General features: G+C 44.0%; 2 protein-coding genes across 2 annotated transcripts; one reads left to right on the forward strand and one right to left on the reverse strand.

Annotated features, from left to right (window-relative positions):
• Window positions 1–14: 14 nt before the first annotated feature.
• LOC118788845 lies at window positions 15–3186 on the forward strand. The gene is made up of 3 exons (XM_036544976.1): window positions 15–955; window positions 1234–1635; window positions 2436–3186. Exons 1-3 carry the CDS (start codon window positions 346–348, stop codon window positions 2897–2899), a joined length of 1476 nt encoding a protein of 491 aa, XP_036400869.1. The 5' UTR covers window positions 15–345; the 3' UTR covers window positions 2900–3186.
• On the reverse strand, window positions 3180–21446 carry fer1l6 (fer-1 like family member 6). The gene is made up of 42 exons (XM_036544978.1): window positions 21292–21446; window positions 21045–21124; window positions 20664–20784; window positions 20521–20575; window positions 20265–20396; window positions 20094–20156; window positions 19055–19133; window positions 18818–18974; window positions 18112–18298; window positions 17383–17575; window positions 16909–17279; window positions 16681–16789; window positions 16325–16487; window positions 16106–16226; window positions 15753–15853; window positions 15518–15608; window positions 15167–15280; window positions 14906–15058; window positions 14223–14400; window positions 13943–14067; window positions 13256–13390; window positions 12698–12847; window positions 12375–12482; window positions 11653–11814; window positions 10738–10915; window positions 10503–10633; window positions 10056–10178; window positions 9922–9967; window positions 9657–9688; window positions 8988–9086; window positions 8451–8579; window positions 8232–8366; window positions 8011–8138; window positions 7672–7842; window positions 7055–7209; window positions 6170–6312; window positions 5997–6085; window positions 5780–5878; window positions 5309–5550; window positions 4942–5099; window positions 4749–4849; window positions 3180–4470 (listed from the first exon to the last, which is right to left on the reverse strand). Exons 1-42 carry the CDS (start codon window positions 21324–21326, stop codon window positions 4290–4292), a joined length of 5523 nt encoding a protein of 1840 aa, XP_036400871.1. The 5' UTR covers window positions 21327–21446; the 3' UTR covers window positions 3180–4289.
• Window positions 21447–27274: the final 5828 nt, after the last annotated feature.

Here is a 27274-nt window from a genome sequence, read left to right on the forward strand (position 1 = left end):
ATCTTGTCGGACCAACTTTTGGAGGTGCACTAAACCGGATTATTTATCTCTCTACCACAGGATACACCAATAGTTGTACTAAGCACAGTATTTTAGGTGTACTTTTGTGTGTCGATCATTTGTATTTGGTCGTCGGAATCTGACCAGTAACTCCGACTTTGAAGACAGTTTACGTTAGCGAGGATAGCTAACGTTAGCTGGTAACATTAGCTAACGTTAGTTGGCTTTATTTATCGATGTCGAGCCGGTGGGCTGGGTGCTTGAACTTGTCCTAATTATAAAAATAACGTCACCATAATACTCATTCAATCTGTCTGTTGAAAACAGTCTATCATCTACTTCAACATGGATGTCAGTTTGACTGTGACGCTGATGAGAGATCAGCTGGGGACCGTGATCGAACAGGCGGTGACCGTGGCTGTCGAAACCGTGCTGGGGGAGATGGTCAGAGTGGTGGGGTGCAAGCTGGAGGAATACAGTAAGGAAATGACGGCGAAGGAAAAGGAGAACGAAAGCATCAGGCAAATGCTGGAGATTTCCCAGTGCCAGATGAAAACCATGCGAAAGTACCTGAGCGCTGTGATCGCCAAAGACGAGCGACATGCCCTTATGAGTCAAAGGAACAGTGTGTGTAAACAGAATGAACCGAACAGGACTTACCGCCCACCAGCAGGAGAGTCGCAGCTTCTTCCCGGTGCTAAACGGACAAATAAGGGGGGTGACGGCGGGCTGACCGTTAATGCGAAAGCGCATAACCCTTTGACACAGAATCAAAGTGCCTACGCATCTGAGGGCTCAACCAGAGCCTTATCTTCAAGTGACAGATCGGCTACAAAACCATCAGGCACCCCCGATCTCGCCAAAGAATCTGCCACAAGAGGGAGGGAAGACTCGCACAATAATACCAGTCACGGCGGTTCAAGAGAAGCGTCGGAGCATGCGGCACGTTTGAAGGGTAGGATAGGCCTAAAACCAAAGACCGTGCCACTATTTAACTCATTATATAGTAGTATTGAGTGAATTATAGTCCTTTTTAATGCATTCATTTAACAACCTGTAACCAAGACAGTGATGTATGTTTAATGTTTATGTTTCAAAGTATGTTAACTCTTGTAATTTTCCATATTTAAAACCCACCATCACAGCGAGGTATCAACAGAAGTGAAAATGTGAAATGGCCATCTTATTCTTGTTGTACTAGTTTCCTTTCTGTTGAGACTCGCTGTTTTCCAGAGGAGAGCAGGGAGCGCCCAGAGGGGGAGAGTGGCAGCCAAGGGAAGGAGGACACTTCCGAGCCAGCGTGGGGCGCTAGGCAACTGAGCGGCTCGCAGGGGGAGCGCCCGGCGTCCCCCAGCTCGGACACCCACTCCCTCCTTAAGACGGACGCCAACGCCGTGGCGGAGGCCAGCGCCTCCACGGCCTGGGACACGCCCATGCAGGCCAAGGAGGAGCAGGCGGAGATCGAGATCATCTGCATCAAGGAGGAGCCTGAAGACCTGGAGCTTTACCCAGTGATCCCCCAATGCCCCGGCCAGGGCAGCGAGGAGGGGAGTCCGTTGGACATCATCATGCCCCCGGACACTGAGGACGCGGACGAGCTGAGAGAGGCCGCCTTCGCCATGAGCGGCCTCATGTGTGAGTATCATCACGCACCAGACTGTTCAAGCAAGACATGCGCTGAATCCACAGACCGTTTTATCACAAGGAACAAAGACCACTTTCACTGTGGCTCCTCTTATTGTGGTGAAGGAGTTCCAGTCACTGTCTGAGTAGTTATATATATATATATATATATATATATATATATATATATATCTAAGATATTCCAGGTGGAACATACTTGATTCAAAAATTTTGTATTCTAAAGATTTTGTATTCTAAGATGAATGTGGTCTAAATTTGAATGTTTGATGTTGAATCCATGGACCATTTTATCACAAGGCTTCAATGTGTTTCCTCTTAGTGTTGCAAAAGGCTTCCAGTCACTGTTTAAATAGTGGGATCGAAGATACTCCACAAGCAAAATTTTTGATTTAAGTATACAGTAAAAAATTTTTGTCTGCCATTGTACTGTGAAGCAAATTGACTGGTTTCTCTCCTCCTTGGGTAGATGATATGAAGATATTATTTTATTAGTTATATTATTGCAGCAGTGTAGCATAATGGTTAAGAAGCAAGACTTGTAACTGAAAGGTTGCCGGTTCGATTGCTCTCTGGGCGCTGCTGTTGTATCCTTGGGCAAGGTACTTAACCCACAATTGCCTCAGTAAATAGCCAGCCGTATAAATGGATAACATTGAAAGAAAACTGATGTAAGTCGTTCTGGATAAGAGCATCTGCTAAATTCCAATAACATAATATAATGTTATTGATGATAACAAAGGGTTTTGATAATTAACTATAATTTTTTTTGGTATTGTTTTTGTCATCCTCAGATGGGGACATAGAAAAGCACGCAGGAGCGCAGAGGCAGGCCCGGTGGCGGCACCGGATGCGAGACCCGGGCCTGTACGAGGACCACCGGCATCGCAAGGCGGAGCTGAAGCGGCGCAGCCAGCACCGGCGGCGCGAGCGGGAGAAGAGCCTGCCGCAGCCGCTGCTGGCTGCGCTGGAGCGGGAGCGGCGGGAGAAGAACCGCATCCGCGTGGCGCGCTGGCGGGCCAAGCGCAAGCTGCAGGCGGGCCTGGCGGTGCCCCAGGCCGCGCCGTTCGGCTGCGCCCCCGCGCAGACGGGCCACGCGCAGCAGAACGACAAACTGCACTGTCACCCGCAGTATGGCGCCGCCCCGCAGGCCAGCGGCCTCCTGTACGGCAGCGCGCACTGTGAGAACGGCACGCTCTTCTCCTCCCTGCCGTTCGGCTCCAACCCTCTGCTGCCAGGGCTGAGGCACGACACATAACAGGCGCGGTCAGACGACCCGGGGCGACACTGTCCTCACAGCAGGGCATTCTGGGAGCAGACTCTGAACTCTACCAATAAAGCACGTCCAGACAACTGAGATTTCCAGGTTTCTGTGACCGGGGGGGGGGGATCTTTTGCTCATGAAAGAAGCTGTGGAAAAGGCACAGCTTTCAGGACAGGGAGATTCAACTGAATTGAAGTTAGCAAGACGTATCACTGTAGCTGTTTCAGAAGAACAAAGGAAGTGGGGCAATACATGGGAAACTAAGATACACAGATGTTTTGGGGGGAAATTCCATATTTAAATGTCTTGAATAATTTATTTAAACCTGCTCCTCGAATTTTTTTATAATCATCTGTTTATCTTTGAATCTGGATAAGCTGCTAGCACTTTAACACCTGCTGGCTTCATATATGTAGATATATGGGAACTTTTAGCTATGATGAACTTGTGTAACTAAGTGTCAGGTGTTATTGTAGAGTATTTAATAGATGAGTGCAGACATGTTAAATATTTGAGTGAACCAGTTTTTTACTGCTGTTGGGTGCTGATTACTGACAAGTTTCATACTCTAAAATGTGTGATGGTAACTGCGTTAATAAAAAGGATACAATTTTTTGTGTAAGGACCTAACATTTTCAGAGTATTCAGATTATTAAGTGAGGGGATGCAGAAGTTTCTTTTAAGGAGCATGGTTCAGTGTGTCATATTTTGTGGGGGTATGAGCAATAGCTTTTTAAATTCTTTAAGTCAAAATGTTTCCATTTTCTGTGTTAATTACAGTACAGGGACATATATGTATGCAACTATGTGTTTTTCATATACACATTGTTTAGTCCGAGTTCATGTTCTCCCCCACCTTTCTTAAAAATCCATTTTAAAGTGTTACACTGCCTGGTCCAAAAGACCAATCAGTCGTAGGACATGGTCACATGAGTATGCCAGTTACCACCTAAAGCCTGTGTTTCCAAACTGGCAAAAATATTAGGTATTATTTTAAAGATTTTTTATTTTCCACTGTCACACGAAGTGAGTGATAAAGGTTACGTATAGATATATGTACAATTTAAGAATCACTTGGCACACAGACTTAAACTGGTTTGTTTCTTTTGAATATATATTAATGGTGAAAAAATGGCCATTCTTTTGTAAAATAGCAATAGGTAATGAAGAAAAAAGCAACATTCTGAGATGCCTGTGTCTTTTATGTTTTAAACATCGGACTGGATATACTCATTACATACCATACAGTTCCTTACAACATTGTTATATGTTCAATTATCAGAAATAAACTCTAACAGGATCACAGGAATTCCATACAAAATGGTCAGTTTTTTTGTAAGCTTAAAAGGATTGGATGTTGTTCACCCGATGGGCATGGCTTCTTTTAGCCGTTGATGATGTGCTGAGAGATGGCACCTGGCAGTGTGTACAGCAACAGGGCCAGGAACAGGGCAGTGATAAGGAGCACCAGGGCTATGATGATGTACTTCTTATAGTTCTTCCAGATCAAATGGAAGAAGCACTTAAAGGGGTTCATGAACCAGGCGAAGGAGGTGTCCGGTCGGCTGGAAAGATGGAGAGAGTGAAAAAATAAAATAAATATGCAGTCCAGATGAGTAGAGCTTTTGACGAACACCACTATTCATTACCGAATTGCTGCTAACTTCTAAAACCATCAATGTTGATGACACTTTTTCATAATAATTTGTGACTGTCATTTATTTGTTTTTCTGTTCATATGTACTGGAGTGTTAAATCGCTTGAATGTTGATCAGTGTGTTCACCCAGAGCAGCTCAGGCACTGAGCATGCTCACTGTGCCTGTAACACATGATGAGACGTACTTGGGTTTCTCCAGGGGCTCCGGTTCCTTGCGGGCACGCCCCACTGGGTTCTTCTCCGCCTCCTCTGATGTCACCAGGTGGAACTCCGCCTCCACTTTACCCTGGAGAAGTAGAGAGGTAAAAATTAAAAGAATGAGGGGAGGAAAAGGAAGAAGAGAGGAGAGGGGGATGAAAGAGGGAGAGATGACCTCACCGTGAGCTCCCCAGCCTTGACAAAGGGCCACCACCCTTTGGAGCGTTTCTGCTGGAAGATGGATATCTTTTCCGTAATGTCACTCAGCATGTCCATCTTGCAAGCCTTGGCTGTCTTGGCTCCACGTGGAAAGCCGTGCAAGTCCAGCTCCACTGAACCTGAGAACAGAGAGAACAATCCCCAACTCTACTGAGCAGCTCCAGATGCCCTGCTCCACAGGGAGAGAGACAGGATTGCTACAGAACAGAATCACTCACAGGTAAAGCGAACTAGCTGCTACAAAAGGGATCAACCCTACGAGGTTACACTTAACGTGTCACCCTGGATAGAGTCCTATTCAATGGCCACCACACAATATGCTACTCACCCAGGAAGTCGTCAGAGGACAGCCTCTCGAAGTCCCACACTTGCAGCACCAGCTCGGCTGGCAGCTTCTGCTCCGTCTTGTCCAGCGCGAAGATGCTCTCCCGCTTGTTAACCACCACCACCTTCTCTGCAGGCAGGTAGTTAAAGGGGAACACGAAGCGCCAGTTGAAGTTGCCCTCTCCGGTCAGCGAGTTGTAGTGGACATCTGTCTCCTGGCGGTCGTCCTCTAGGCCCTTCAGCCACCTGGAGAGAGACAAAAGAGGAAGTGAGACAGCCAGGGTAAAGGAAGGAGAGTGCTTTGTCAATCCTGTACTATAGCAGTAGCCACAAATGTGTTTATACCAGGGATTGCAGTGTTACAGCGGATGTTTCTAAATGTATATTATGCCCAGATACTCATGGATGTAGAGACTTAATGTTTTAGGAATAATTAAATTCCAAAACAGTGACACAAATTAGATGCCACGCTCACCCTTTGACGTAAATGTCACTGGACTGTTGCCCTGTGATGAAGTTGGTGTCCTCTAGTATGACATCCTCTGTGTTCCAGATGATGATTCTCAGCTCATACCTTCAAATTTTGGAGAGACAAAACTGATAAAATGTACGCAACCTAAAGGCAATAAAAAAAGAGAGACTTAAGAAGTGTGGTCCAATTGTTTCTGTATACACACAATTAAGGGTCTCACCCTTTCGGTTTTCGTGGAGAGATGTCGACCGCGGGGCCTGGATGCGGCATATCCATGGGAAACATATCCACCCACATCTGCAGCTGGCCCTGAGGGATGCGCATTAGGTGAAGAGGTAAGTGACTCAGAGGGAACAAGCAGTGGGTCAGAACAAAGGGAGCACCACAGATTACCTGGTCCATCCCAGGCTTATCCTTGTGGTACAAGGTTCGGGTTTCAATGTGTTCCGGGACCAGTTTGCACCCAACACCCGGGATCTCTGCCCACCGGTGCAGTATCTTCAGCGACAGGTGTTCATAGGACTCTACCGTCCTCTCTGTATGGCAGCAGCACATATCCCTTATGTTACACACAGTTCTAGAAATAATATCTACCCATTTAGAGCAATACATAACAATAAGACTTTGACCCATAATCTTAGGGTAACTAAGCATACAATCTATACAATCTATACAATCAAGACTACAATCAAACTACAAAAATGACTTATCTGAGAGGTGGAGTGTAGTCATAATGTGCCTAATAATTTTCACTAAATTCATAACAGAAACCCTTAAGACTAAGCCACTGTGTGTGGCTGTTAGAAAAGCAATGTGATGTTCATAAACACAGAACAAAAAGTTTTAACCATGTATGGGCATAGGGTGGGCATCTACATATAAAATAATGCACTTTTGAGCAACTTCTCTGCCAATCAGAGACATTACAATCAAGACTGTATTGAATAAGACATTTTAGTGTTTTCTTTGGGTTAAAATTCATTCTTTCTATGCTTCTTGCTTTCACGAAAGCTGCAAACTGAACATTTTAGCTTGCCACCTGCTTGCAGCATCCAACAGTGTGTGTTGTGTTCTGATTTAACGGTACATTGAAGTCCTAAAAGGTGTTTATGAATCGCTTTATGAATCACTTTATGAATCACTTTCAGAATTATTTTCCATGCTATTCTCTCCTGAGAGCTTTTACTAATATGGGCCCTGAACTGCCCTATGTGAAACCAGTAAACACTCCACGAAGAGCAAAAACAGCATGTGTTTGTCCAAATGAAAAGGCTCTACCTTCATCCACAAAGACAGTTTTCCCATTGAAGACCTTGCCCCCTACGATTATCCGGCCAGGCTGGAAGCGTGGCCCGTCCAAATGATGATCCTTGCACAGCTTTACCAGCAGTTCTGAGGGCTTGATGCAGTCTCTCCAGGCATTGTACCCCTCGCTGACAAGACAGATACAGTTAGAGCTGCTTCAAAGATGAAACACATGCAGTACCAGTCAAAAGTTTGGACACACCTGATTAAGATAATGGGATAACAAGCAAGCAAGGACATTTTCATCTAAAGACTCATGCTTAAATGCTTGAAATGTGCTTCTTTGATAAATAAAAACAGTGAAGGTGATGCCTATGCGTGAATTTTATCTTTTCTTTCAAAACATTTTTTGGCTACTATGAAGACTCTAAAATATAAGATGATTTTCATTTGTTTAACACTTTTTTGGTCACTGCACAATTCCATTTATGTTATTTGTCCAAACTTTTGACTGGTACCACAGATAGAGAAAAATAACAAAAAATGCCTTCTTTTCAAGAAGTAGTGAGAGGAAAACCAATAAGAAGATGTGGAAGCTGAACTGAGAGAAGAGGGCAGTGCACACTAAGAGTCTGACTTCTTCGACTCACATGGCATATTCGGTGGGCAACCCACAGGTGGCCCGATGGCGGCTGTAGAACCGGTTCTCCAGGTCTATCTGGGTCTCCCCAATCAAGTCATCACTCCCAATTGTGTCATGATCATAGATGAGGACAGTCAGTAATGATTCCTGGGGGAACGTAGCCTGGACCTCAAAGGATCTGATAGTGAGAGGGAATTAACCAAACACTGCGGAGAGACCATAGGACTATCTTACTGAATCAAGAATTAAAACGTACTTGATGCAATCAGATAGCTACTTAATTCACTAAAGACATTTAAACTGACCACTAGGATGAAAGGGAGAATTACAGAAAATGTACATTTACCTGCCAAACACTGGGTTAAGCTGCTTGGGGATGTAGTTTTCTCTGTCCTTGATTTCTGTTTTACCCAGTTTTAGAACGATGTATGGATCAGATTTCCCATCCGCATCAGCTGGGTGAAGGTTGGAAGCCTTAAGAAGGCACAGGTAAATCAAGGTGCAATCATTCAACGAGCCGGAAATGACATCCTGCAGACTGGACTGAGGAGGAAGGGGTGCACTCACCGAGACGATGTAAACCCGGATCAGAACCTTGATGGGGGTGTTGGGAGGGATTCCCTGGGTGACCTTAAACTGGCCAGAATCTTGAACCCCGTCACCGTGGTCCTTCTCTGTGAGCTTGTAGAGGCAGAACCGGCCCTGAACAAAAAAAAAAAAAAAAAATCAATCGAGCAAACTACCAAATTGCAAAATTAATGAAACTTTCTCAACACAAACACTCACCTTGAACTTCCCCACAAGCCTCTCTTCACTGGAGCTCTCCTCCTCGTTAGCCTTACCCCGGTACAGCTCAAAGGTGTTGACCCAGTCACTGAAGGGACCAAACTCTGCCTCCAGCTCCTTATCATACAGCTGTAATGGTTCATGGGATGACAGAGCGAGTGTCAGGACAGAGGGGATTCGGACTATAAGCGCAGCATGATCATTATAGCTTGTAGAGCTGGCAGTGTAGCATAGTGGTAAAGAGCAGGGCTCATAACAAAAGGTTGCTGGCTCAATTCCCCACTGGGGCACTGCTGCTGTACCCTTGGACAAGGTACTTAACCCAGAATTGCCTCAGTAAAGATCCAGCTGTAAAAATGGATAACTTGTAAAAACTGTAACCTATGTAAGTTGCTCTGGATAAAAGTGCCTGCTAAATGACAATAATGTAATGTAATGCACGATTCATACAGCTTGTAGAGCCATAGGGACATGTACAGCAGAGTTTTGTGAAGTTTCTCTCATTTTAGTACAACTGTAACAGCAGCTGGTCTATACCTGCAGTGTTGCAAGCTTTGGCTGGCCCAGCACACCCTTTATGGTAACCTGCTTTTTCTTCTTGTTTCCATCCCTGGTTGCCACAGCATACTGGTCCTTCTGCCCTCTCACTGGAAACACATAAGACCAGCAGTCTGACACCTGACCTGCACAAACACAAATCTGCATCTTACAGCACCACAATCAAAACATATTTCCATATAAGAACAGCCCCTTTAAATAAAAGACTGTTTATTGCCGTGGTGATGAATTCCTCCGAGTCTTGCTGGATTGGAACCTGACCACCAACAGCAGACAGATTTGCTTGGTACGGGGCGGCAAGTGTAACAGGTTTTTTTCGTAGACACAATGCCTTCTGTGCTACGAAACGCATAAATTCATTACGAAACCATGTAACACCGCAACGCGTTTTGTCCAAGAAAAACACAAACGCGTTAGCATTGTGTCCACGAAATACTGAAGAGGGCACATACTTTCGTGCACAGAAAACAAAATGGATGATTCCTGTCGTGCACTGAATTGACCATTGTGTTTTTCATTTTGTGGACAAAAGCCTGAATAACTTTACTGCTGTGTTAATGCTTTGTGCCAGCTTTGACACACAGCTGAAGAGACAGTAAGAGACCAAACCATGGATGAGGTCCTATGATCCTTACCCAGGGATTGCACTCCATCCGAGACCAAGTGCTGGAGTGGGGTTACTGCAATACACAACGGTGTGTGTGTGCGGTGAGGACCCACAACATGGATTAAATATACAAACACAGACCTAACGCAGGGCCCTGCCTCAAGCACAGGGCTGGATAAAACTGTTCTGCCCCTGAAAGCATAGTTTCAGCTGTTAAGGAAACTCTGGCCTCAAAAGAAAAAAAATAAAGCTGTCATATATGTGAGGGAAAACTTACCATTGTCATATATGTGAGGGGAAACTTACCATTGTCATATATGTGAGGAAATTCATGGGCTTCCCTTTGTTTTGCCTAAGAGATATAAAGTAAAACACCATGTTTAAAGTGTCAGGAGTAAGGACGTGAGCTGTCCACGACTGTCTGTCTGGGCTGGTCTTGCCTGCTGGAACTTGTCCACAGAGGCATAGTACTTGGACCACCAGTCGATGACGTTTTCTGCAGACTCATCCGCTATGGTGCGCCTCCTCCTCTTGGTGGACCTCCGTGTGCTCTTTCTGGTCCCCTGTCACACACACACACACAGAGTGACACAGCTATTTCCTTTTGACAACAGCCGGTTGTGATTGCAAGCAAGCAGCACAGTGCTGAGGGCAGAATCTTGGGTTATATCTTAATTGTTTCAGCCAAACCTTGTCACAGAGTTTAAACATGTGAACAAACCATTCTTTTTAATGATGTAATTGGGGACATTCCATGTACCCAAACTCTGACTGATTCACATGACCTAGATTTTCTTTTCTCATTTTAGTGAATAAAATTAGGCAATAATATACCATGATGGGGGTAGTTTGCGATGTCTCTTTGGAATCCGCACAGCACACGGTACCTTTCTCCTTGGGGACCCGGGCTGTACTGTAGGCGGAGGCCTGGGCACTTCCTCCAGATCAATGCTGATGTAGATGCTTTCAGAGGACTGGACCTCTATGGAGCTGCTCTCCACAGCAGGCCGGGACATACCTGGGTTCACACACAACACCCAACGCTAGGGATGTTACCATCCATCTCCTTACACCAAGCAGAACCAAGCTTCTGATGCCACACAGTCACGAATCTAAATTTACCCTCTCTGGCCCGGGTATCATGCCATTGGGGGGCGGGGGGTAGAGGCAGAGGGGTGTACTTGAACTGCTTCAGGCTGTTGATCACATGGTTGCCGACCAGCGTGCTCCGCCCAAAGGCGCGCCAGTCCACCACAGTGATGCTGAGGGGCGGGTGCAGGTGCTCATTCTCTGGCAACTCCTGGTCATGTGACAACGGAAGTGAAAGGTCAACAGAAGTGAAAGGTCACTCCCACACTCCTTTAAAAATATGTGAACTTGGCAACTGTACAGCATATCCCTGATGCCTAGCACACAAATTCCTGATTTTAATACTTTTCATCCTAATTCTTTTGAAAGAGAGATGCTACAAGTTATCCATAGTTAATGGAGAAATTAAGTGCCTACACACTGAAATAGCATAATAGGGGAGGAGCTGATGAGTCACACTAATTTCTCTGTTGAGCACGTTACAAGCTGCAAATAGATATGAAACAGTCTGGAAATGTGAAGCAGTCTGAAAACTTGAGTGTTGGGTTTCACAAGCAGTGAGGGACCAAAAAAATGAAGAATAACCATTCGGTAATGGAGTGCATCAAAAGCCTGCAAAAAGGAGCAAGGGAACTGAAAGAAAGATGAAATGCAAACAGCAAGCCGGAAATACACACTGGGCTTTGGCCAGAGCATGAACCTTTATTTAATCCATCTGCAAACAGCTACCACTACAAAGGAGGGACATTCCTGCAAACTGCCAAGATATTACACACAAGCTCGCCAAATTCTGCTGTAGCCCTCTCACAATGTGTTTTAGGGTTACTTTCAGTATGCTTGTGATTTTAAAGAATTCAAATAATACGTGTTGCTGGCTTAAAAATGACCTGATCATCTGCAGTTAACTGAAAGATAATCACAGCATAGCACATGAAAGAGGGCTATTACCACATCAAAGATGTCCACCAGCACGCTGAAGTTGGGGTTGGTCTTGTAGCTCTGTATGACAGAGGAGCGCACCCCCTTCCCTGCGCACTCTATGAACACCTGTGGTCTGTCCACAGACAGCAGCTGCACCTTCTTCAGCTCCCGTAGGCCCCAGAACAGCACCTGCACAATGCACACGTAACTGTTACAAAGCAACGCCTGCACGACGCACACATACCTGTTTCAAAGCAACACCTGTGCAATACACACTTTCCTGTTACAAAGCAATACCTGTACAATACACCCATACCTGTTACAAAGAAACACCTGGATAACATACATAAATGTAACAGCAACACCAGGTACATGCTCACACCAATTAAACAGTAACACTTAAACAGTAATCCAGCTGTTACAGAACAACATATGGAAAACACAAATACATGTTAAAGAACAATATTGATTCCTTCAGCAAAGTTCCTTTTGCTTCAGTAACATAGTTATGAATTATGATGTGTGTTTTTTTCCAGAGGTGAGCTCACAGTATTCCCTTTTACTGGTTTTAAAGAATGTCAGTTAATAGTGTGATCTAATCAATTATTGACCAGTTACTAATAAATGAATGATTGTTTGGAGAATCACTAAGGTCACATCAACATCAATATACAGCCTATGAGGTATTTATTGTGTAGCAGTGGTGTTTAAGTTGAAGCTGAACTCAGAGTTTCTCTTTTCTCTCTCACCTCCAGGCGGTATGTGCTGAGAGCAGGCCGGATGTTGGCAGGCACTGGGTAGACCATTCCATCTGGCTCGTCCACTGCAGGTAGGGACTCTTCTCCTGACTCTGGTATCTACGGGAATTTAACAGAGCAGTGCACCAACAGCCACATAAAGACAGCAGGTTCTTCTTTTCTCCTCTAAAAGCTGACTGATGCATCAACATCTATGTGTTCCTTAAACCCTAACACACTCTTTCTGATTTGGGTGACTGAAGGGATACACCTTTACCCTCCTACACAGGTGAACTAGAAGACCTTTCCCCCCCCTCCCTTTCTCCATGTCATACTTGGATGAGCTCGAAGGCAGCCAGCAGGTCCCCTCCGGATTGGTTGCCACAGAAGAGAGGGCTGTACTGAAGCTGGGGAGGGGAGTAGGGCTCATCAGCCAGCCTGACCACTGGCACTGCCAACGTGGAGCCAAGGTACTCTGCCTTGCCCTGTGGGGAGAAACCAGGCATTCATGCAAATCATTACATTATTGCTATTTAGCAGACGCTCTTATCCAGAGGGACTTACACAGGTTAAAATGTTTACATGTTATCCATTTATACAGCTGGATATTTACATATAGGAGGCAATTCTGGGATAAGCAAAACCAGGTTGCTGGGACTCAAACCAGCAACCTTTCAGTTACAAGCCCTGCTCCTTACCACTACGCTACACTGCCAACCAAATCATAGACTTGGGCCATGAACAGCATCACGCTCACTCAGCTGATTCAGAAAATCCATTTGTCATTTTCTTCAAGTGGCCAACATGAGAGGGCTGTATGCATTGAGGCTGTAACGCAGTTGGACAGCTGTTAACTGCTGTAACAGTCATAGCAGCGAGCGGCTCTTGCTCACCAGGGCGTCATCATCGTACACCTCAATGACGATGCAAGGGGGCTCCCGGGCCAGCTCGGTCAGCTCGCCGTTGAGCGTCAGACTCTTGAACAGGAGCATCTGGTTCCAGGTGGGGGTCAGCGTCTGGTTAATGATCTGCAACACACAGGAGACATAACTAACTCGTAACAGTGAATAATAAGACCCCCGATATCAGCAGGGTCACCAGCTCCGCGCTTCTCTGGTTGTCTGCAGTATGCTGCATCCTCTCAGTGGTGGAATGAACTCCCCACCAGGGCTCAGGACAGTGGAATCACTGGTCCTCTTCCAAGGTAGACTGATGACCCACCTCTTCAGACTGCATCTCAGTTCCACCTTAACCCGTCCGCTAACACCTGACGCCTCTAATACTTGCTGTTCGTTTTATGTGTATTATTGCGATGTACTTTGGATTCTGTGTTCTAGTGATTGGTATGGTAGTATACTTGCCTTCCATTGCCTAGTCAGATTGCACAAGTTAACTTGTGATAGGGCTTCAATAGTGTTATGCTCACACCCCTGGTCTGAGGTAGCCTGGTCTGACACTGTTGCTCATTCAACTGGAATGGATACACTTATGTTCTATTGCGCTGGAAATCGCTCTTGCTAAGAGAGTCCGCTAAATGAAGGTAATGTAACATAATGTAATTCTAATGAGGAAATGCTCACCACTGTGGTCTGGCCCTGTGACAGGAAGGACACCTTAGCGAAGGGGTCGGAGAGGCCGCTGCTGTCGGCTGCGATCAGCCCTCGGGCCTGGTACATGTGGGCCCGTAGCTGGAACTTGTGCTTGGCTGTGAGAGAGGACCATGATGCGCCCATCAAATTTTTTTAAAAAATCATACCATACAATGAATAGAATGCAAAAAGGATGCCTAAAGCAGCTTTTGACAGCTGAGCTGAAAGGTAGAAGCCACAGCCAGAGCTGGGTGTCTTTGGGCGGACGTACCCGGGTAGAGTAGCTGGTCAGGGGGGAAAGTGCTGTGCTGCTCTGCAGAGAGACCTACAAGCTCAAAGCCAGTGGGCAGGTTCTCCAGCATGTGGGAGGAGTACCTGCTATTTCCCAGCCACAGGTACACGTCCAGCTTGGCCTGCACTGTCCAGCCAGTCGGACGTTTGCCTGGGGGCTGTGGAGGAGAGACAGTGACACACCTCTACCGTATCGCTGATCTACAGGAGCAACAGAGCATGGAGGCATTCTAACATTTCGTATCATTTCATTACTTTATTGTTATTTAACATGTGCATTTGTCCAGGGTGACTTACACAGATTAGTTTTACGTGTTATCCATTTATACAGCTGGATATTTCTTGAGGCAATTGTGGGTTCAGTACCTTGCCCAGGGTCACAGCAGCAGTGTCCCGGTGGGAAATCAAACCAGCAACCTTTCAGTTAGGAGCCTTGCTACTTACCATTATGCTATATTGCCCCCCAGAGTGTATCAGTACCAAATTCCTCATTAATCATGGAAAAATCATCACATTATATGTTAGGCTTCCCCATAATGACTGTCTGTGGTTAGGGTTAGGGTTAGGTTTAGGGGTTATGGTTAGGTTAGGGTTAGGGTTAGGGGTTATGGTTAGGTTAGGTTATAGCTGATGCATGTCATATTCACAGGGTCCTGTTAGTACCTTGAGGAAGAGGGTCTTGATCTTGCCACAGTCTCGCCCCCTCTCCTCGGGGCAGGGGGAGTACAGCAGGTCCCGGGCGGCGATGCGGGCGTACGCCACACGCTTGTTGTTGCTCAGCATCCATATGAATACGTCTGGGATGGTGTGCTGGGGCTGGGGGGTGGGGGATGGCACGGAGAGGAGCGTCTTAGCCCATCTCTATAACTGTTTACTGTAGACACATGCACAGACATACAGACACACAGAAACACACACACTAACCTCCTCCACCAGGAACTTCAGCCTCTGTGTGAGTTTCAGAGCCTCCTGAAGCATCCTCTTCACAGTCCTCTTCTTTTGGTCAGTGATAGACTTCACCTCACTCACCATACTCTCCTATGGAAGGGAAAACGCTCTCAGCCACCAAAGTAGAAATCACATTTACAAATGGGAACCAGTATTGGTGGGATAACAATAGAAAACCACTATAAAATATATTGGTGGTATCTTATATGTTCACTTTTACCATTTTCAAGCCAATTTTCTCCTTAAAAGAATATATAAATAAGCAATTTCCCTGAAAACAATGATTCCCCGTGGAATCCTATTGGACAGTGTCTGATTTCTCCTTACCAGCTCCTGTTTGCACAACGTCAAGCGTTTTTTATCCAGCACGGTCAGGTGGTTTCCCTTCACTTTCTTCTCAGCAAAGACGATGAACTCTCTACAGAGGGGGTGCAAAGTGTACATGCAAACATTAACTTTGTGATTCAGCATATAAATGAGATTGTGATTGTTAGTGTGCAGGTATTTCTGACTCAAGTTGACTTTCTATGTGATACAGTGGAGATTTAGGTGTCTTGGGTACCTGCTGTTGGACTCAAACTCCTGGAATACAGCGAGGAGAAGAGGCTCTGCCTGTGGATCTGACAGCTTGTTCAGCTCACTGACTTTAGCCACTCCCTCCTCCTGGGTTGGGTAGAGGTATTAAATCATTGAGATTACATTACATTACATTACATCATTTAGCAGATGCTCTTATCCAGAGGAACTTCAAAATAAGTGCTTCACTGCTAAGAGTAGTTATTGAGAAGTATTACAAGAGGTCAGTAAGATACTGAGGTAAGTGCTAAACTAGATTACATCACAATGCAACAATTCACACTGCATAACACATCTCTAGTAACATGCGCCAATTGAAAGGATTTCAGGGGAACGCACAAACGTCAGCGCAATGTTCTCCAGCATGTTGGAGTAGTACAGGCGGAATGTGCAGTCTTCCCAGTGGTTCAGCACATGGATGCACGGCTTCTTGTCCAAGATCGGCAGGTACAAGTAACTCCTGCAGACACAGATCAGAGTCAGTGACTGATGAGATCCTCCAGTGAAAACCCTTAGCCAACAATCCAGTAAGTGCCTGGATTAAGGGATAGAGAGAACCTGTGCCCCTCCATGAGCAGTGGCTTCTTGGGGGTGGTTGTGGACTTGCACAGCTCTGGCTCCTGGGGGTCCAACAAGGGGGCGCTTTCATGCTCCAGAGGGTCCACTCTTTTCTTACTGGTAGTGACTGGGGAGGACCCATCAAGAAGGTTCCCAAAATTTCCTAAAGAGTTAGAGACAGTACTGGGATAAATAGTAACCTTAAATACATTAAATACATTTCATTCTTTTGACCATAACATTGCATTATTAAGAGTAATGCTTACTATCATGTTTGTGACCATTTAAATAAACTGTAACTGACAAATACTGAGACTTTCAGAGAACAGGAAGGGAACGAACGTCAGTATAATTACCAACAGTGAACTCAAAGCTGATAGGTTTGTCACCTATCTTCCTGTCAATCATCGTTGCCTCAAACACAGCACCAAACAGCATAAAACTCTCCTTGTCTTCCTCTCTGACCTGGAAGACACATGACAGAACTGTGATGTTCAGCAGGATTGTTCCCAGAATGGAAAACAAAGATATGGTCAACAGAGTGTTCATGTGAAATCCCAGCATCCTCTTTTTCTTCCTCTCACCTGTGGGGGTGTCTCTACTGGCATCACCTCTGCGCCCAGCGCCCAGCCCTCCTCCACCTCCCCAGCTCCTCCACCTCCCCCTCCTCCCCCTCCACTTCCTGCTGGCTGAGGGCTTTTAGGCTCCTTGCCTCCTGCTTTTCCCCCTTTGACATCCTTGAGCGAGCTCTTTAGATCCTTGGCGAGACGGGACATCTTGGATTCGGCCGCCCCTGCAGACGAAAGGATCTCCACAGCCAGCTCGAGGAACACCCTCCCCCGAAAGCAGACCCCCTCACCCACACCCTCGTTCAGCAGATTGTCGTCCGACAGCGTGAAGTTCCTGGTGGAGCCGTACAAGTTGATCCAGGCCGGGCCAAAGGTTGGAAGGAAACCTAGATGGGAAACGGCATGCGATACGGCATGAAATGAGGAATTCCATGCGGCACTGCTTCAGAGTACAGGATCGACATACAGCTTCCTAACTGAGGAACTCACCTTTGTCCCCATCTTGCTCGTTGGCGATCCTGTGCAGGTCGATGTAGTGTGTCCCGATGGCCACGTCGTTCATGCTCCCCTCATCCCACACCTGGATCTTCACACGCCCACACAGAGGGGGAAACATCTCCTTAAACACAATCTGCTCGTTCCACACGGGGTCAGCCGTGCCCTTCTGAGTCGAGGTCCGGCCCTGTCACATCCATGAGGGAAAGAGAGGAAGGGAATGAGAAAGGAAGAGAAATGCTGGAGGGTGAATGACTGAAGACCCACCTCTTCAGACTGCATCTCAGTTCCACTTCACTCCCCACTTCCTAGTACCTGCTACTTGTATTACTTGCTTGCTTTTTTACTTGTAGTATTACCTTGATGTGTTATGGATATTGCAATCTAGTGACATTCAGACACAGGGGAGTGTATGTACTTGACTTCCCTTAGTTTTTTACAATTTTCTAGTTTCACATTAGCACAAGTTAACGTGGTAGCGCTTGAATGGTGTTGTGCTCACACTCGCTGGTGTGGCAGTGTTGTTAGCCTAATCTGACATTGTCACTCATTTAACTTGGATGGATGCACTTCTGTTCTTTTGTGTTGGACATCGCTCTGGAAAAAGTGTCTGATAAATGAATGCAATGTAAAATAATGTAACAGATGAGAAGAGACAATGTTGTCTTCTGGCTCCAGGACTATCATCCCTGCAACAATAGCAATCTACGCATAAGCTCTTACCACCTGGCTGAAGAAAGACACCACCACATAGGGGTCAATGAGGTCCTTGCTGTCCCCGATGAACGCCTTGGTGACGTTAGCCATGATGCTGGAGTTCATTCGAGGAAGGCCCTCAGCCCGGTATACCTTCACGTAAAAGCGAGCCCATGGGCGCTCCGAGGGGAAGCCCTGGGGAAGCAGCAGGTTTCTGGGACAAGAAAAGGACAACGTTCAAAGCAGCATCTACGAGCCAGCCTAAAATGGTATCCAGTGGTGGAGAAGGGGGTCAATATGAGCACAAAAAGAAACTACCTTTTAAACATACAGATATTTCTGTTTAGATCATGCAGGAGACAGGACATACAGCCTTAATCCTCCTCTATGAGTAGAATCGTGCTTTCTAGTGAAGTTATATTTACTCTCTCCTTTATTGAGCCTTTTGTCTAACTGTAGGTGTGTTTGAAGTGACTACTATCCTAACATTCATTTAAACAGAACACACATGCTGCTTGGACAGAATTCAGCAATACAATGTCAACCTTTGTTCATTCAGTCACAGTGCAATAATTTATGACCACACCATGTTACCTGTAGCAAGCAAGGGAAGGCACTGCAAAACAGTGTATCCACCTTCTAGTGATATCACTAATGAAAAACACAAATCTCTTTGTTCGGTCTCTGTGGCCTACCTGTGCAGACCAAGGCACAGCATATTGGCTTCTCTTACTTTTCAATCTGTTCTTCCGCATCGGTGAACTTCTGTGAGGGCTGCACTGCGTCTCCCTTCCCCGTCACGCTGATGTCACACTTCAGATAACCTTTGACCCCGGCATGGATGGCCATGGGGTCGGTCAGCATTGCCCACTTGTTGCAGAACTGGTGACCTGCAGCCAGAGAGGGAGCAGTGATGTAGAGTGAAATAAGCGGCTGGAGGAAGTGAGAGTGTTTGGTGGGTAACGCTCACCTGGCTGCCTGTAGACTGTCCCCACATCCAGCTTGAAGGACCCCACACAGAAGCTACGCATGATCTTGGAGTGCATTACCTGATAGGGCGCAAAAAAAAAATTCAATTCAATCTACTGTGTTGTGCTATTGCTTCCAAAATGGTGTTTAATACTATCAACCATATTATGAAGTGGCTTGATGTCATCATCAAGCTAGTGTCACATTCTGACAGTGATGGCCCATGAACAAGAAACAGGTAAGAAAAAATTTACCTTACGTTTGTCCTGAGCCTGTTTGTAATTGTTTTTTTCTGACTAGATTGCCAATTATCATAATGACAACCCTTATGAAAATGTATTTATTTGTGCACAATGTAATAACATTACCTGTGTGCACTATATATTGAATCCTTGTATTTACAGTAAAGAGATTATGCTACATGAAATAACAACTAGTTTTAATCTTAAAGTTAAGTTTTACTTATTTCAGTAAGTGATTTAATAGAAAGAGTGCGTATGTGACCATATTACCCCTCGCATGTGTGGTAATCATTTCAGTATGGCTATTATATAAAAAAAAACTTTTTATTATATAATAAACTCTTTAAACTTTAAGACCTTTCTGTTTCTAGGTGTTCCACATCAATGCATTCTTTTGATCCCCTACAAATGTATTTGAGGGTTTATTGCAATCTGTGTCTGCCAGTTCTAATAGCAGATAGTTTATTTTGTTAATGCTGGATTTTTCCTACCATATTGCCATCACAGACTGCTTTAAACGCTAAAGAAAGGATGGCTTAACCGACTATACAATGCAAACACCAAACTCCACCTTGACCCAAAAGAGATCAAAATACAAGAGACTCAAGCATCTATAACAATACTGACATGACAGGTTTAGGCAGAATCAAGCCAAACTGAATAAACTACTGCTGGGCAGCACTTTCTATAGCTGGCAAGCTTGATCTGTATAGTAACTTAAATATTTCCCCAGTTGCTTATCCACAGGACACCACTGATTCTTGATTACCGATTCCCTGATTCACTGCCTCAACTTACTGAAAGTTTGATGACTTTGTCAAAAAAGGTCTCCTGCGGTGCGAAGAAATCAAAGACAAAGTACTGTTCAAAGACATAAAACAACAGAGGGTTACAAGGTTGCATTGACACTGAAAACGTAAAGCTTGGCTATCATTCTCTTCACAACAGGAAGATTCTGTGAGGTGTCACCTCATTGTAGAAGGGGGCGTTTGTCCCTTCTTTGACCGTGGTCTGCTTCTTCTCATCCCCGATCTCTATCACTACGCAGGGATCGATGTTCTCCCCCACCAGCTGTTTAGCCTCTGTGATGTTGACGGAGATCTAGGTAAGAGAGGACCCAGGCAAGCCTAAGCGTTAATTACATGTAACTAGTTCAGTTCTGATAGGTCTGTTCCCTCCCACCCTACAATCGTTGAGTATCTTCTGTGACATCACACTGCCCCACCTGGAAGCTCTGTGGCTTGCTCTCACTGTCCTGAATCTTTGCCACCGGTTTGGACCTGGGAGAATGGTGTACATCATTACAAGTCTCACGGTTAATAAATCAATAGCTCAGAGCATTAAAGAAGAGTAGACAGGGTGAAGTACCTCTTATAAACAGGCGTCTCCTTGCCAGACATTCCTGAAGGGCCACCCTGGCTGCCATCCTCAAGATCAGTTGCCTCAGTCCCAGTTGGTAACCCAGGACTGGTCTCTGCATCGCTGCCATCTGGGAGAGAGACCCAGTTTAGCCTTTGCATGGTGTTCAGCACCGGGGCCAACCAGTGAGCGTGGCCAGGTGACTAAAGGGTCACATGATGTCTAAACCACTGACTTCTTGAGAATGTGGCTCACAGATGACTATGACTCACCATTTGGTGAAACTTAGGTTAGCAGCAGTAACCTCTGCGGACAACAATATAAGCAAAGCGACTAGCGTCAACAACATCGCGCTATGCACGGCACACATGTTTGCTTTCCAGGCCTTACCCAGAGCTCCTTTGTTTGACAAGACTAGACCCTCCTTAGCATCCTTCTTCTTCTTCTTTTTGAGCTTAAACATCCCTTTCCTGTGGGGCACACAGAAGGACATAAGCAGGGTATGGTAAATAGCATATACAGACATACTGACTCTCACATGTGCACATACAAAGCATTATCACGAATGACGACCGATTAGAAATCACACGACCGACGATTATTATAAGCCACCAGTATTCTGTGTATTTGCTCTTACCGATGCGGGGATGGGCTCTGGCTGGATTGATCCATTCTGCTTGTGAATACGTGCACAGGTTTTCCCCTGCACTGTCCTGACACATTCAGTTGTTTGCAACACTAACCCAACCACTGCTGCAGCTAGTTGATGGGTAAGGGTCACAGAGGAACCGCTGATGTGCAGAACCACAGCTCAGTGTGACAGATATGACCTGGAGTATCCCAAAGGAAAACTAGACCCCACCCTGCATGATAGCACCTCCCTCCCCTTCCCTCAGAGCCAATAAAAAACCTGCACTCTTCCTGCTCTTTTCCAAATGTTTGTTTGACTTTCAGTGGTTAGGTGATACGTGTAGCACCTGGGTCTACAATCTCCACTATAGCGCATATGTACACTAGATACTCTGAGGGCCTGCCCACTTCTGTAAACCACAGAACCTGAACCAGTTTTAATCATATGAATCGTTCTCATGACTAGTAAGGTGCTACAATGTAAAAAAATGAAATGTTGTCAAACAAGTTCACTTCGGGCGGAGGGAGACTAAATTATCAGCCTCTGGATAAACTCCAATGAGTATAAGAGTAAATACACAACAGCAAATCATTGTATGAAAAAACATCATATTTAAATATACTGATTCAAAGAATAATGACCATATGATTTGCTGAGTGTCCTTAAGTATTTTTCTGATTTAAGTTAAACTACATACAATAGAGCCTGGTGTCTCATGAGGGTTCTACAGAAACTTCTATCTACAACAAACCATGCATTGGTCCATGCATTAATGCTGTTCTTCTGTTAGGAAGAGCGAGTGATTAGGTTTATCAGTCTCTTTGTTCTTAAACTGTGGGTGGACCATCATGGTGGATCCTGTAAAGCATAAAGGCACTCACAATGTAACATTTCTTGGTATTTGCCCTACCTTGTGGTACTTGGTGTATTTGTACATTGTGATTACCTTTTAGTCTTCAATAAACCACATTTGATTAGAACCTGTCTGAATTTGGAGATATCTCACAAGTAGGACTATGTTGCACAATGTAAAATCAAACTTTTTATCGATATACTGTATAGGACCTTTTATACAATATAAAGATGCAGAATCCATTTTAAATTATAATTTTCTTTTACACTCTTCAAATCCTTCTAATCATGACAAAAGTGTATGAGGACTAAAAATACATACATTAAAATACATGTATTTTTACCTATCACAAAGTCAATTGGCTATTTTTGCTTGGGCTGTGATTATGTTTGTTGAGAGAATTAAAGAGAGAAAATCACACTCAATATCCTACATATACAAAGCGTTTGTACATTTTCACATAAAACCTCATATTATTTCCCAATTTTTACTTTGATTTGGTGGTACACAGCAGATTTCCTTTGGACTGTGCTTGTCGTAGTCTGGCTAAAAATACTCAGACCAATGTCCAGATTCATTCCAATCACAATGTACTTTGTGTTTAATCAAGAGTGTTAATCAAACAAGCAAGTCACATTTTATACATACACAGCATCATGAATTTAACATGATACTTGATATTTGTATAAATAAAATTTGTATACATTTTATATAATTTGTATAAATGCACTAAGATACAAATTTTTTGGTCTTTAAAGGTGAGAATTTTAAAAAGCATCTTTGTCTTTAAAATCTGCCTACTTTGATATATTAGAACATTGTAAGAAGAAGATGTAATTATTCCTAGTTTAATGATGTTATGCTGCCTCAATGCTCAAAAGAGCTTCTCCAAGGCGAAAAAAAGCAAAACACATGAATTACCGTGACAGTGGGCTCCCACGGATGAGATTTCAGTGCTTCAGAGATGAAAAAACAACAGATTATTTCAGATTTAAATCCATAAAAAACATGTCACTTCAAAGGGAAAAGGGTTTTCATTACACCTGCATTCTGTCTCTGGAAAAGGACATGAAGACAAAAATACATATGTATCATTTAAGTGGTGCAATGATGTTTTTATCTCCATAGCTGATGTTTGCTTTAGGGGCATTACTTTCAAATCGTCACTGAGGACATAAAACAATAAAACATATGGTTCCCAATCTCTCGTCTCACGAGTTACCAGATTCAAAAATACTTGTGCATCTTTCACAGGAACTTGGAGCTGTAAAACCAATAAAACGATATTCACTTTCCTTTTAATTTACAGGGAAATTCTTTGCAATTCAAGATCTGAAGATCTAACAACCAAAAATAGTAGTTGCAGTAAACCCTCACAGAGCCTCTGTGTCATGTAAAATAAAAGGTAACTCAAAATCCTGTTTGTATTGGATGCTGCTTCATGTGTATCTCTCCTGAAAATAAGCTACATACTATGAATATATATCAGTAAGTAATACTCATAAAATTGCAGTCAACAACTTGTACACACATATAATTGAGTGTTATCAGTTAGTATATAAACACGCCTCCCTAAACTATAACTAAGGCCTCTTACATTCAGTACAAAAAATATGTTTAACTTTAGGATTAACCTGTTTTGAGACCACATGTTGATGCACTGCAAGACAGACAGGTTGACACTTTCTATTGGAAATTCCAGTGCTCTGCTGTTTTTATGCCTGCTAAATGACACTGTTTGCTAAGCTTCGTTGGAACAGGATGTAAGACATGAACAAACACACCTCTGGTAAACAGGCAGTTTGAAAACCTTTCATGCAGATCAGCATGCCATGTACAGCAGCAAAATAATGTTTCCTAAACAAGCACAGCAATCACAAAACCGCCTGCTCCAGAAACTCACTATAAGACAGTGGGAGACATGCATCAGCCGCTAGGAGGAATAAACCTAGCCTGCAGTCAGGATGTGTTGTGGCTTGAGTGATGCATGATTTTTAAGCCTTGCACTGGATGCCTAAAAGAAGCTTTTTTTGCTGCAGCTACCTCTATAAGGGCAGTGATGGGTGGCCAGTTGGTTGAATTGAGACATGCAGTAAGCCTAATGTGTATTATGGCCCACAATGGCTTGAAATACCTGTACATATGCAAGAAAATAAAATGTAAACATATACAAACTGAATCAGTTTGTAAGCAAAGTAAGACTAATATGATATAAAAAATAATCATATAAATTATCTTAATGTTTATAGAATTTACTTGTCCTACCAAGTCTGTTCTTTAAAGTAGAAATATTCCACAGAATACAGCTAATCAAGTTAACAAAGACTGGCTTGTCTCAGAGACAAGAGGCGATTGATGGCGTAATTCATATGTATATTACACAAGTTCATTCATCTGTCGGTAAAACATGTCATTAAATGATAATGCTAACCTTTCAAAATGCCAGCAATATCTTCTCATATTTTTCATAAGTAATTTACTAAGACTTCCATGTCTCAGAAAATATTTAAAATTACAAAAAATTTGTACAATAAAAATTGAAGCCTATTGGATTTATCCATAAGTACACAAGTACTAAAAAGACATGTTGTTCACATTAATTGATGTCTCTAAACATATTGCAGCTGATTGCGTACTGCAAGCTTTAAAGCAAGCTTTATTGTCCTCATTTTACCAAAGAACACTCACATGAAAAGGTTTGCCATCTATAACTCCAGGCCATGTAGTAGCGAACAGGTGGCCATATTGGAGAGGCAAAAACAGAATGCAATATTGCTTTTGACAAGAGCTGAAACTGTTTGGGGTGTTCACACTCAGGAGAAAGTGAGTGATCGATTAAGTCCCCAAAACATTCGTTTGCCAGGATCCAATCCTAAGAAAGAGCCCTCCAAAAGGTGTCACTTTTGTGGACTGGATAGAAAAAAAAACACCTTTAGAGCTCAACAGCTTGGTGTCAGACACTATGAGTGGTGTTACTGCATGCTTGCCCTACCCTGTCCAGCTCAGAGCAGACCTGTGAAAACTGGCCCTTATTACGGTCCAATTCCCCCATCTGTTACCCCATGCCTGGATTTGCTCTTCTCTCTTCTCACCAGCAGAAAGGATACACAGTACCATGCCATCACTGTGCTAGAAGTGATGTGAAGAACATGACGACCACCTGTGAACTCTGCCCTGGGCAACCTGTGCGTGAGGGAGGCGGACCAGCAGCTGCTGAACACGCAGAAACAGCAGCAGCTTCTTCACGGACCAGCTCCGCAGCAGCGTTCAAACTGCCGTCTGGTACATACTGCCTTCATCAGCAACAGCGCCGCAATCGAGGAGCCCTTAATGCGCGTATCCGCGCAGTTCTCCGTCACGCTCTGCCACAAGGCCTTCCTACACTGCTGCACCGGGGAGGGCATGGACGAGACGGGAGCTCACAGAGGCAGCGATGAGCGTGAACGACCCGGTGTCAGAGTACCAGCAGAACCAGGAAGCCACTACAAAGGAGGCTGGGCAACTTGGAAGAGGGTGACATGGAGCAAAGCCACAGTACATCACTGAGTCATGCTCTACACCTTCATTCCAGTATGCTCTGAGTGCAGAATGAGGGTCAGTTCCATTTTAATACCATTTTCACAAAGTCTTACCCAATTACAACAAAGTTAAGATGTTTCCTTTTCCCCATTAGGTATGAGACAACACAAGAGAATATCTGTTATTCTCAGATAGTCAAGAGAAATTAGAAAATATATATTTATAAAGGATATTGATTCAGCATTCAGCAAAACGTCTGGTTTAAGTGCTTTTATAGATTAAGAAGAAAAGCAAACAAGCACATTTATATAATACATAAATATGAAAATGTTTTAAATTGCTTCTTAAACCTAGAGTCACAAAATGAATACAATTAAATGCTCAAGGGAAAATCTCTTCAATATTAATACAGACAAATATGACAGACAAAACTCATTCCATGTTTGTGCATTTTGGTGGATATCAGTAACTGTGGCGATTAAAAGAACAGACTTAAATATGGCTTCTATTTGCATACTGGATGTAAACAATCATTTTTCTTTCTGAAAACCCAATTATGTTTATCAAATGTTGCAAACCATGCACATTTCCATACACAATATGCATTTCTTTGTAGATCCTGTATAATTTGGACTACTTACATACACCTAGCCAGCATTTGACTGCATTTGAGTTGAACATTTCAAGAAGTGAGGCTGTATACACTTGGTTATATATTACACAGAACATGTGATGCTACTGGCTCTCAGCCTCTGTGTGACCAACCACATCCATATGAGGAGTCCAAGCCTTATCTTGGATGGCTGTTGATCAAATGGCTTTGTTAAACTACTGCTGTGGGAGTGTTACAATGGAAATAAGTTGAATGTAAGCCATAAAATCAATGGCTGAAGTTTTGATTCCAGCACACACAGAATATGGTTCCAAAACCACCCAGTGGTACAGCCAAAACATTCAGAAGCATCTTCTGACCATCTACATTTCAAACCTACAGCCTCCATCAACTTTCATTTCTACACTTTGTGTGCCAAATTTATTTCCTGTCTCCGAATAACAGGATTTTCAATCCATACCTGTGCTAGAATCCCCATCTTTTGTACGAGGTGCTTGTGACAATCGAGTGAATTCATAACATCATATCCATATCCAGGTGGAATTACCGCATCACTGACTGCCATGGGGATAAGTGGCTTCATTAGCAACATCACAGGATACAAGAGAGCTTGTTAGTCAGTATTAAAAAACCCTTTGATTTGCAATGCCTTCCCAATGCAATGTTCCCTTGCCCTTTTCACTACAGTACCAAAAAATCAGTTAAAAGAGCTTCCCTGGGTAAGAAGCAGTTTGGGTCAAATGAGTTTACAATTAAGATTTTTCCACTTCCAGTGTAGCATGAAACATCACCATAAGCGTGTACCTTTGAACAGGCTCCACATGGATCCAGATGTCCTCTGTAAAAAGCAAATACCTCTATAAACGTGACCGTACAGAATACTGTAGGGTTAAATGTTTCACAGAATGGCAGATATTCACTCCGTATAAAGCTATTGTGGATATGAGATGGTCATTGAACAAAACTGTTCAGAGTTTCACTTTGTAGGAACTCACTGCCTTTTT

This window comes from Megalops cyprinoides, chromosome 14 (genome assembly GCF_013368585.1).
Source record: "Megalops cyprinoides isolate fMegCyp1 chromosome 14, fMegCyp1.pri, whole genome shotgun sequence".
Lineage (NCBI taxonomy): Eukaryota > Metazoa > Chordata > Actinopteri > Elopiformes > Megalopidae > Megalops > Megalops cyprinoides.